General features: G+C 37.6%; 1 protein-coding gene across 2 annotated transcripts in view; it reads left to right on the top strand.

The window, feature by feature from the left end:
* LOC124776334 (alkaline phosphatase 4-like) overlaps positions 1 to 12,363 on the top strand; it is a 112,777-nt gene extending 100,414 nt beyond the window's left edge. For both annotated transcript variants that reach the window (XM_047251275.1, XM_047251274.1), the window contains exons 6-7: positions 9,257 to 9,495; positions 11,156 to 12,363. In XM_047251275.1, the coding sequence (XP_047107231.1) occupies positions 9,257 to 9,495; positions 11,156 to 11,393 (477 nt within the window). In that variant the 3' untranslated portion in view covers positions 11,394 to 12,363. The remainder of the gene's footprint in view (positions 1 to 9,256; positions 9,496 to 11,155) is intronic.
* The last annotated feature ends 820 nt before the right edge of the window (positions 12,364 to 13,183 follow it).

Raw genomic sequence — 13,183 nt, 5'->3', positions numbered from 1 at the left:
AGCCACCTGACGGTGTGTGGCGGAGGGTACCCTGAGTACCTCTATCGGTTCTCCCTTCTATTCCAGTCTCGTATTGTTCGTGGAAAGAAGGATTGTCGGTATACTTCTGTGTGGGCTCTAATCTCTCTGATTTTATCCTCATGGTCTCTTCGCGAGATATATGTAGGAGGGAGCAATATACTGCTTGACTCTTCGGTGAAGGTATGTTCTCGAAACTTTAACAAAGGCCTGTACCGAGCTGCTGAGCGTCTCTCCTGCAGAGTCTTCCACTGGAGTTATTTATCATCTCCGTAACGCTTTCGTGATTACTAAATGATCCTGTAACGAAGCGCGCTGCTCTCAGTTGGATCTTCTCTATCTCTTCTATCAATCCTATCTGGTATGGATCCCACACTGCTGAGCAGTATTCAAGCAGTGGGCGAACAAGTGTACTGTAACCTACTTCCTTTGTTTTCGAATTGCATTTCCTTAGGATTCTTCCAATGAATCTCAGTCTGGCATCTGCTTTACCGACGATCAACTTTATATGATCATTTCATTTTAAATCACTCCTAATGCGTACTCCCAGATAATTTATGGAATTAACTGCTTCCAGTTGCTGACCTGCTATTTTGTAGCTAAATGATAAGGGATCTATCTTTCTATGTAATCACAGCACATTACACTTGTCTACATTGAGATTGAATTGCCAATCACTGCACAATGCGTCAATTCACTGCAGATCATCCTGCATTTCAGTACAATTTTCCATTGTTACAACCTCTTGATACACCACAGCATCATCTGCAAAAAGCCTCAGTGAACTTCCGATGTCATCCACAAAGTCATTTATGTATATTGTGAATAGTAACGGTCCTACGACACTCCCCTGCGGCACACCTGAAATCACTCTTTTAACTTGGAAGACTTCTCTCCATTGAGAATGACATGCTGCGTTCTGTTATCTAGGAACTCTTCTATCCAATCACACAATTGGTCTGATAGTCCATATGCTCTTACTTTGTTCATTAAACGACTGTGGGGGAACTGTATCGAACGCCTTGCGGAAGTCAAGAAACATGGCATCTACCTGTGAACCGGTGTCTATGGCCCTCTGAGTCTCGTGGACGAATAGCGCGAGCTGGGTTTCACACGACTGTGTTTTTCAAAACCCATGCTGATTCCTACAGAGTAGGTTTCTAGTCTCCAGGAAAGTCATTATATTCGAACATAACACGTGTTCCAAAATTCTACAACTGATAGACGTTAGAGATTTAGGTCTATAGTTCTGCACATCTGTTCGACGTCCCTTCTTGAAAATGGGGATGACCTGTGCCCTTTTCCAATCCTTTTGAACACTACGCTCTTCTAGAGACCTACGGTACACCGCTGCAAGAAGGGGGGCAAGTTCCTTCGCGTACTCTGTGTAAAAATCTTACTGGTATCCCATCAGGTCCAACGGCCTTTCCTCTTTTGAGCGATTTTAATTGTATCTCTATCCCTCTGTCATCTATTTCGATATCTACCATTTTGTCATCTGTACGACAATCTACAGAAGGAACTAGAGTGCAGTCTTCTTCTGTGAAACAGGTTTGGAAAAAGACATTTAGTATTTCGGCCTTTAGTCTGTCATCCTCTGTTTCAGTACCATTTTGGTCACAGAGTGTCTGGACATTTTGTTTTGTTCCACCTACCGCTTTGACATAAGACCAAAATTTCTTACGATTTTCTGCCAAGTCAGTACATAGAACTTTACTTTCGAATTTATTGAACGCCTCTCGCATTGCCCTCCTCACACTTCGCGTAGTTTTTGTTTGTCTGCAAGGCTTTGGCTATGTTTATGTTTACTGTGAAGTTCCCTTTGCTTCCACAGCAGTTTTCTAACTCAGTTGTTGTACCACGGTGGCTCTTTTCCATCTCTTACGATCTTGCTTGGCACATACTCATCTAACGCATATTGTACGATGATTTTGAACTTTGTCCACTGATCCTCAACACTATCTGTACTTGAGAGAAAACTTTTGTGTTGGGCTGTCAGGTACTCTGTAATCTGCTTTTTGTCACTTTTGCTAAACAGAAAAATCTTCCTACCTTTTTTAATATTTCTATTTACGGCTGAAATCATCGATGCCGTAACCGCTTTATGATCGCTGATTCCCTGTTCTGCGTTAACTGTTTCAAATAGTTTGGGTCTGATTGTCACCAGAAGGTCTAATATGTTATCGCCACAAGTCGGTCCTCTGTTTAACTGCTCAAGGTAGTTTTCAGATAAAGCGCGTAAAAAAATTTCACTGGATTCTTTGTCCCTGCCACTCGTTATGAACGTTTGAGTCTCCCAGTCTATATCCGACAAATTAAAATCTCCACCAAGAACTATAACATGGTGGGGAAATCTACTCGAAATATTTTCTAAATTATCCTTCAGATGTTCAGCCACAACAGCTGTTGAGCCAGGGGGCCTATAGAGAGATCCAGTTACCATGTCTGAGCCTGATTTAACCGTGACCTTCACCCAAATTATTTCGCATTTTGGATCTCCGTCAATTTCCTTCGATACTATTGCACTTCTTATCGCTATAAACACGCCTCCCCCTTCACTGTCCAGCCTGTCTTTGCGGTATACATTCCAATCTGAGTTTAGGATTTCATTATTGTTTACGTCTGGTTTCAGCCAACTTTCTGTCCCTAGTACTATATGGGCGTTGTTACCATTTATTAATGAGAGCAGTTCTGGGACTTTTCTATAGATGCTCCTTCAGTTTACTATTAGCACATTAATATTGTTATTCCCTGTTGCATTTTGCCTACTCCTACCTTGCCGCGTCTCAGGAGGCATCTTGTCAGGCCTAGGGAGGGAATTCTCTAACCTAAAAAATCCACATGTGCACTCCACACGTACTCCGCTACCCTTGTAGCCGCTTCCGGCGTGTAGTGCATGCCTGACCTATTCAGGGGGACCCTACATTTCTCCACCCGATAGCGGAGGTCGAGAAATTTGCACCCTAGATCTCCGCAGGATCGAAATGTGGTGCTACAGAAGAATGCTGAAGATTAGATGGATAGAACACATAACTGATGAGGAGGTACTGAATAGAACTGGAGAGAAGAGGAATTTGTGGCACAACTTGACTAGAAGAAGGGATCGGTTGGTAGGGCATATTCTGAGACATCAAGGGATCACCAATTTAGTATTGGAGGGCAGCATGGAGGGTAATAATCTCAGAGGGAGACCAAGAGATGAATACACTATTCAGATTCAGAAGGATGTAGGTTGCAGTAGGTACTAGCAGATGAAGAACCTTACACAGGATAGAGTAGCATGGAGAGCTGCATCAAACCAGTCTCTGGACTGAAGACCACAACAACAACAACAGAATCAGCTCAATCAATCTTAGTGGTAACTTGTCAAACTCAGAAATGGTGATTACTATGCCAATGAGCAATGGAGAAACTGACAATGCAGGAAATCCCCTGCAGATAGAGATTGATTTTCTCAGAGAAATAGTAATGGTATTCATTATCTGTCAAACAATGAGACAGATAAAATTATTTCTGAATGATTTTTGAACTCATTTCTACAAATATTTGATGGTAGTATTTCCATTAGAAGATGCAAAGTAACAAACAGACAGGCTGTAAAAAGAAGGTGTTGGAAAAGAAAAATTCTTGGTTTACTAAAATGCTGTCCAGTATGAAAGATCGCGTAATGATGCTGTCAGCCATATAAAATAATACTAAGTCTGAAAACGCAAAATCCTTGTATGTAAGATGGAGGAACAATTATAAAAAAATGTGGTTACTGAAGCAAAAAAGTCACACAGTGCCTGATGCATTGAGAGTTCTAAGAATAAATGCAGAGCTGTTTGGAAGCTCATAAGCAGTGTGGTCAAAGAATCACATAAGGTCAAAATCAACATTTCTCCACAAGAGGTTAATGATCATTTTATTAAACCTTTGGAGGAAGTTAGCAATAGCATCATTAAACCAGATACAAGTCCATCAGAACTCTTAGAAAAAATTGTCATGGAACACCCTACAACAATATTCTCACTTTCTCTGAGATTACTCTTAGTATTGGATTAAAAATTGTAAGGAACTTCAAGTCATCAGATAGCAATGATATTTATGATATGTCTTGCAACTTGCTGGAAAAATCATTGACTCAATGCATAAATAAATGTATATCAGAATGATACTTTCCAGAGGAGCTAAAATTATCTAGAGTGGTTCCTGTGTACAAAAAGAGTGACAAAAACAACCCTGCTCGTTTGAGATCTGTATCAATAGTTCCGTTCCTGGCCAAAATAATAGAAGATATCATTTACCATCAACTGTCTGTTCATTTTGAAAAACTTGGAATATTTAATGTAACACAATATGGATCTCGCAAAAAAACCCACAGTTGATGCAACAGACTCTGTAATTAATATAATAGAGGGAAACATTCCATGCGGGAAAAATATATTTAAAAACAAAGATGATGTGACTTACCAAATGAAAGTGCTGGCAGGTCGACAGACACACAAACAAACACAAACATACACACGAAATTCAAGCTTTCGCAACAAACTGTTGCCTCATCAGGAAAGAGGGAAGGAGAGGGAAAGACGAAAGGATGTGGGTTTTAAGGGAGAGGGTAAGGAGTCATTCCAATCCCGGGAGCGGAAAGACTTACCTTAGGGGGAAAAAAGGACAGGTATACACTCGCACACACACACACACACACACACACACACACACACACACACACACACACACACATATCCATCCGCACATACACAGACACAAGCAGACATTTGTAAAGGCAAAGAGTTTGGGCCCAAAGTCTTTGCCTTTACAAATGTCTGCTTGTGTCTGTGTATGTGCGGATGGATGTGTGTGTGTGTGTGTGTGTGTGTGTGTGTGTGTGTGCGCGCGAGTGTATACCTGTCCTTTTTTCCCCCTAAGGTAAGTCTTTCCGCTCCCGGGATTGGAATGACTCCTTACCCTCTCCCTTAAAACCCACATCCTTTCGTCTTTCCCTCTCCTTCCCTCTTTCCTGATGAGGCAACAGTTTGTTGCGAAAGCTTGAATTTTGTGTGTATGTATGTGTCAGTTTGTGTTTCTATCGACCTGCCAGCGCTTTCGTATGGTAAGTCACATCATCTTTGTTTTTAGACTCTGTAATTAAGTACATTATTAAAGCATTTGAAGAAAAGTGCTTTGCTTGGCTTCTTTCTGTGATCTGAGTAAAGCATTTGACTGTGTAGGATATGGCACACTTTTACAGAAACTCCATTTCTATTGCATCAGGGATAACAACCTAAAATTATTAACATCTTATCTCCAAAACTATAGGCCAGTTGAGCATATTGACAAAGAAAAGTCTACCGAGAAACTAACTAAGGTGGGAGTTCCACAGGGATCCACATTGGGATCATTGTTGGTTTTGGTAGTGATTGATGACCTACCCTCCTTTATAAGTTCAAATACAGTGCTATTTGTGGATGACACTGCCTTACTAAATTGTAATAATGATCTGACTAAGCTAAAAGATTCTGTTGACAATACACTTGCCCAAGCATTATATTGGTTTGAGTGAAATAGGTTTCTCCTGAACAAGAAGAAAACACAAAAAATGGTAAGTAGTCTAAAGGAGAAAAGTGGTTGTAATGATACCTGTTACATAATCTTCTTGGTAGTATACCTAGATGACAAATTGACCTGGGAGTGACACATAAAATACATTAGTGTTAAATTTTACTTATTAAGATCTCTTAGGGAAAGTTGTCCGACAGCCTATGTTAAAACATCTTAATTTGCATTTTTTAAAAGTATTATGTCATAAGGACTTATTCTCTGGGAAAACTCAAGCAATGTTCAAAATATATTACTGCTGCAGAAGAAAGCTATCAGAGTCATTACATGCTCTCAACATAAAGCATATTGTAAGCCCTTGTTCTCTGAAAGTAAAATAATGAGACTGTCATGAATCTGTATATATACAAAGTGTTAATCTATTCAAAAAAGAATCTGCATGACATAAAACAGAAATAATATTCACGGTCACAACACAAGAAAAAAATAAGTCCGTACTTAGATCATACCATAAACTGTCAAAGACAGTAATGGATCATAAACTATGTAATAAGCTTCCTCAGATGGTACAAAACCTTCCAGAGTGTGCATTTAGGAAAAAATTAAATAAATGGCTTGTTGCCAACCACTTTTATGAATTAAAATAGTTTTTTAATTGCAACATGGAACTGTAAGCTAGCAACTGACAAGCTATGCTGTTCTATTTACTAATGTAATGATTACACCCCATAAAAATTTTGTCTATTGCCGTAATGGCCTAATGACAATAAAATTACCTTATCTTACCTTCCTACCAAAATCACGTTGGAAATCTTTTCTTGTGAATCACCTGCTTGCAAATGGCAGCTCTGCCAATGTGCTTCCCTTTTACACAGCATGTACACAATACTACCACCATCTGTATATGTGCATATTGCTATCCCATAATTTTTTCACCTCAGGGCGTACAGGCACTGTATGGTCTAGAAGTGATTAATTGAACAAATAAGAAAACGAAAATGGCATTGATAAGGTAGCATAGACAAAGTATACTATCTTCCCACTGATCATTTGTGAGCAGCTGAAACTGTATCAGACTGAGACTTCTACCTAAATAACTATTTTTGTGGCTATGCTGTATCAATGCAGCTGCTGAACTCACCCTATGCAGCTTCACAAAGTTTCAAGTTACCACTGGCTCATCTCCTTCCATTTTAAGCTGTGTAGAGGCTCCTTCTCATGATGATTTTGTGCAGCTAGCAACCCTTGATGCATGAATAAGTAGAGAGTATCAGTAGACCCCACCCTCAGGATTAAAGGTTAGGATAAGATTGCTCTTTTTTTTCTACTCTGAAAAGGAGCCAGTGGAAAGTGACGGATTTTCCTTAGTCAGTTAGCTGCATGATTTATCAAGAGCAGTTTTGTACTGTAACTGATAGGTGTGTTACACTACATAAACCAAGAATCTGAGAGGCTTATTGGTCCTGTTGGTTACAGTGATACTCTTCAATGGAAAGGACTCACCTGAAATAGCAACTCATATTCAGTGATATGGGAGCCTGGCAGATCTATTCCAACTGATGAACAGTAATAGGTATTACTTACTGAACTCTGGGTCCATTAATTTTAGTTCCTTATAGATACTGTTCATTATGATCATGTACCTAATAGCCAGTAGGTTGACCTTTGGCATGGATAGCAGTGGCAACACAACATGGTGTGGTAGCAGTGAGGTCTTGGTTGGTCGCTGGAGAGAGTTTGCACCACATGTGCTCATGAAAGTCACCTAATTCCCGTAAATTGTGGGAAAGGGATGAGCTCAGATGCCATGTTCAGTCGCATCCCAGATATGTTGCACTCCTTGAACCACACCATCACATTCCTGGCCTTGTGACACAGTGCATTACCTTTTTGAAAAATGCCACTGCTGTCGGGAAACACTATGATCATGAAGGGGTATATGTGGTCTGAAACCAGTGTACAATTGTCTTTGGCTTTCATGGTGCCTTGTTTGCGCTCCACTGCACCAATTGATGTCCACATGAATGTTCCCAAGGGCGTAATGGGGCCACCACCAGCTTGTCTTCATCCCACAGTGCAGGTGTCAAGGAGCTATTGCCTGGTTGGGTTTGTATCAATAGTAGATCATTGGTTGCAATGGTCTGACTGATCAGTGCATATGTGACACAGGAAGTGAAAGGGGACTTCTTGTCAAAAATTTTGGATTTGAATTACTGTAATTTTTATGTTTGGCATTAAATTATGAATAATCTGCTAAAGAAAACACATTTCTATCTCTAAATTTGGGTCAGTTATGACTGGTTGACTATCTGTGATGGAAAAGAGGTGTTTCAAGATAATGTGTTTCAAAGTTTCACGTTATTACCATTGTTAAAAATAATTGAACATATTTAAGAAAAAAATTCTGCATATATATTACTCTTCAAATGTTTTTGTCAAATGGTACAGAATTCTCTTAGTTAACATTACACGCTATGTGGTTAATCACCTCAGACCTATAGTACATTACAGTGTTCATTAATTTAAAGACAAGTAAATTGGCCCAACTTCAAGAGGAATTAGTGAACCCTGAGCTGCTTTTTTTAGCAGAATATTTGTATTTTTATTCTATGTTATGGTCAACTGCAAATTGGCAACATATGTAGGCATTTATAATTGTGATATAGAAAGAATCAGCCTGTCTTTTTTGGCATTACTATAGACATAAATTGTTCTTCTTTATACATAGCTATTCTGAGCTCCTTAAATGCCTCTAAAATTTAGGAGATGCTATTTTGTGAAGAATTACACACATAGCTGTGAGATTGGAAAGGGGCGTCTTGTCAGGTCAAAGTTATTTTTCCATAACCACAAGGTAACCATTTTCAGAAGATTGACATCAATTGCTTACAATGCTCTTACTGAATCTTGTTGGTTTCAAACAACTTTTAAACTGATACATGCATGTACAGACTGAAGTAAATTAGTATAATACACAAAAAACTAAAATGGATATTTTTGACATTATCATACATTTTTTGCTTGTACTGAAAATTTTATTTTTTCAACAAGAGGTCCCTTTTCACTTTCCATCTCACATATACTGAATTACACCAGGCAGTTCCATACAAACCATATTATCACAATGATTTTGCTGCATAATTTATAGCATGCTACTACTCGTGTTGACAGATACAGTTCATTGCCGAAAATTTACCTTAAATGGAACCTGACCAAATTTACATATTTCTTGGGTCATTGTGTTCTATGGTTTGTCAATACCTGTAGTCATTATGGAGGCACTGGCAAAGAGTATTTGTACTAAAATTACTGTGGAAACAAAAGCATCATTATCATGATTGAATATAATACACAGTGAACTGTAACTTCATGTAGTGTTTAAGTTTTTAAAATCTGTAAGGACGTTTTTCCTGTTTTCATGATAATTCTCATGTAAAAATAATATAGAAAAAAATAAGAATAGGCACTCATTCATCTACTGATGAGAAATGAGTGGTTCATCGGAGTCAGATAGTAATAGTAGCTATTGGGTAGTTATTTTAGTCTGTGTACATGCTGTCATATATGACTACAAAATTTTAATTATAATGTTCTCAGGCAATAATATGAGTGCTGTGGTGGACAACCTTCAAATGATTCCATGTCACTAATGTGAATTACTTCACATTCATGACGATTAATAATGCCTTTAAATTCCCAGGATACATTGATTGTGGTGACAGCTGACCACTCTCATACAATGTCCATAAGTGGATATCCCAACCGTGGTACTGACATCCTCGGTTTTGTCCACAATGATGGTGAAGAGCCATATGAGACACTCACATATGCAAATGGTCCAAGCTTCTATACTCATCGTAGTAATGGCACTAACAGCACATGGGTGAATGTAATGGAGATGAATCGGAGTGCTCCGACATACCAACACTTTTCTCCTAGGTAAGCCATGCATGCCATTCATAGATACTGAATCTATGTTCACAATTAATGATTAATTTCAACAAGTTTATTAACAATCTAGATAACATCATATTACAGTATTACCGGTTTTGGCTAGATGCAGTCATCTTCAGACTTGTAATCCTGTAAGCTATACATGTAATGCTTACTAACTGCATATGTTGTTAGTGAAGCATTTCATATGTAAGTTACATGATCATACATCTGAAAATAGCTGTACTTATTATGAGGGCTATCCAGAATGTAACAGACGTTTTGAAATAAAGAATTAACAAAATGGAAAAACCAGATTTTATTGTATACATTTTAGAGGTATACTCTTAAGCTATTTTTCTTCATAATAATCACTGAAATTGAGGAACTTACCATGTCGTGGCACAAGTTTTTCAATACCATCTCTGTAGAAATCTGTCACCTGCAATTGCAACCATTAATTTATAGTGGCATGCAATTTGGCATCAGTGTCAAAGCAATATGTGCCAGGCCATATCTTCATTGTTGGGAAGAGCTGGTAGTTGCTCAGCACCAAATCTGGGCTATATGGTGGCTGATTATAAACCTCCCATCCAAAACCCCATAGAAGCTCTCAGTTATGATTTACTGTAAGTGTTCTGATCACCTGCCTCAATTGTGTCAGTGTTTGAAAACTGGTTTACAGTTTTTTGCCAACAAAAATGTAGTCATAAAATGCATCTCACAACTGGAGAGATTTTCTATTGCAGTGCACATTTAAACACATTAGAGGAAGCAAAGTAGCAGAGACATGGTCCACATGCTACCAATACTAGATGCATACTGAGAGTATGAACGTTATGGCACCAAGATGGTGGCTGTAGGCCCTATCACGTCCAAGATAGAATAAAACGTTTGTTGTTTTCCAGATAGCCATCATACATGTAATTATATGATAAGGTTCACAGTCTACGTAGAAATAGAGTTCTAATAGCATGTAAAAAATGATCACAGTTTATCTCTGACAGTCAAAACATCATGTTAATGAATGTTTAAAGGTGTGTAAAATGTTTACACAGATAACATGCTGAGTGAACAGCTAGCAAGTCTTTAAATAGCAAAAATGTTAACAATCCAATTATGTTAAAATTTATTACTGTAAGGATTCATTGCAAAGGTGAATTAAGAGAGAGAGAAAGATTGCTATTTTTTCATTAGACTATTACAATAAGTATTCTTTTTATTTATGTGTTTATTCTGTTATCAAAAGAAAATTAGCAGATTTGCATCATACAAGGAAATGCTACTAAATTATATTTAACTTACTTCATGACACACAATAGCAACAGTCTACAATGATTTTATGACCAAAAATCTACTTGCAAATGTGAAGTACAGAGTGGTTACATAATATCTTTGCATTAAACTGTTACTGCTAGGTCTGGTAGGAAACTGTACATGGCCCATGATGTCTTTTTGTCAATGCCAATACAACAGATTTTTTTAACTGACTGGTTATCCAGAGTCTTTGTTATGACACCAAGTGAATAATAATGTCCAGGGTACTTAGTCATGTGAGGATATCACATCTTTATATTGAATTTTTATCTACACATTATACTAATACCCTATTTTCTTTAAATTTCTTTTTATTTGGAAATAACTACAGTTTCAATTGTTTTTGCAGATATTTAAAAGATGAAACTCATGGAGGAGAAGATGTTGCTGTCTATGCTGTTGGTCCAGGTGCCTATCTCTTCACTGGTGTATATGAACAGAACTATTTAGCTCATGCTATGGCTCACATAGCAAATATTGGGCCTGATGCTATGGTTTCTTCTGCAAACACTGCACACATGTACAACTTCAATGTAACTGCACTTGTTTCACTCCTTGCTTCAATATTATTAGGCATCTTAAGATAGCCTTGACTCATTTTCATGTGTGTGAAGATTGTAACAGAAAATCACAATCACTGATTACTTATGGAGCCATTCATGCAACATATGTACAACATAAACCTATCAGTATTAAAATTCATAACAGCAGAAGCTGTTACTTAAGACAATTTATGCAAATTGAAAGAGTGAATGGAAACTTATTCTCTCACATGCAGAGCACCTATGTGCCTGCAGTACAGCATTTGTAAAACCATAAACAAATTATATTACTCAGCTACTTTATGTAGTTCTACTGTGCAGACAAGAGTAACAGTTAAAGTCTCTGCAGAATTATGTCATTCTGGTGCATAAATTAGATTAAAAAATTGTGTCTGTAATGATATTGAAATATAAGTCCATTCACATTTCTAAGACCATTTGTTGCTGCAGGCAAGTTTACACAACTTCTTTGAAACAGTAAAATTACATTTTTGAAAATAAAATGTGACTGTATGTGGACAAATACAGAACATTAGAACCAAAAGTTTAAAGGTATACACATACCACTTCTGAAATTCTACTACCAAAAATTTTATTCTGACATGTTACAAATGTGAAAACAGTTTTTAAAGCTAACATTCTGTGGATGAAATTTGCATTTTACAGTGGTAAAAAAATTGTGTATTTTACTTAAAATATATGATCAACTGTTGCTATTGCTATTATTGTCAAACTTTATTTCTCTAACAAATTATTTCACAGCAAAAACTGATATTCATGTTTTCAAGGCGCTTCTAGTCTGTGACTCTTCTAAGTTTAGTATTAAATATCTTATATCATTTCTGACTCTCAGGACATGCTGTTTATCATATATGGCTTTGGTGTTCTGTGTTTTGTAACTATATTCTGAAAGAAAATAGCCCAAAGAAATTACATTTTTTTACCCCAAATGTGGTGTATCTTACAATATGTTTTGTATCTTTACTATCTATTACAACACTGTTTTGATTGTTAACTAAGAGTTTTTTATTTCTGTCAGAGGTTTTTGGTGTGAGCTATTTGACGTCTTTGTTCCGTACAGTATCCTATTTCATAAGGCTCACTGAAAACCATACACTTTTTCTAATACTATTTACAAAAAGAATTGACAAACACAGGACCTGTGGGGCACTAATCATTATTTCTCTTATTTGTTGCCTACTGCTTGTACTGTGAGATAGGCTATTTCACACTTTTCATTCCTATAGTTACTAATGTCCTTTCTCAAATGAATTGATTAAACAAAAGAAGCTGAGGACTAGGAATTACTCAACTTTTTATGGACATGCTTAAAAGACCAGAAAACACACACACACACACACACACACACACACACACACAGAGAGAGAGAGAGAGAGAGAGAGAGAGAGAGAGAGAGAGAGAGAAATGTCAAACTATTACTTCCAAAACTGTGACTGGCAGAGAAGGTTGAAAAAACCAGCCTTGTGCATGGAGTTTCAATGAAACTCACAATTTGCAGCATTATTCCCAGAACTGATCATGGCCCTTTCATTCTGAGTTGATTGGAAAGACTGGACCTCAGACTTTGAAGGTTCTGTGACAAGCTAGGCTGTTACTTCTTGGATCTGCACCGTAGTGTTAAGAAATGTAGTGTCCCCCTAAATGGGTCATGTACATATCAGAGGCTGCCACTCAGGAAGCTGACTGTGTGTGGGATGCACACAAGGATATTTTAGATTAGACAACTCTACACCCAATCCAGAAGCTTTTATGTAAGCTCAAAAGAATTGCCTTGTACAGGTGAGAATAGTGAAATCCTAATGATAAACTGCCAA

Source organism: Schistocerca piceifrons, chromosome 2 (genome assembly GCF_021461385.2).
Source record: "Schistocerca piceifrons isolate TAMUIC-IGC-003096 chromosome 2, iqSchPice1.1, whole genome shotgun sequence".
Classification (NCBI taxonomy): Eukaryota; Metazoa; Arthropoda; class Insecta; order Orthoptera; family Acrididae; genus Schistocerca; species Schistocerca piceifrons.
The sequence above is the reverse complement of the archived record's forward strand: the minus strand, read 5'-3'. Positions and strand labels throughout refer to the sequence as shown.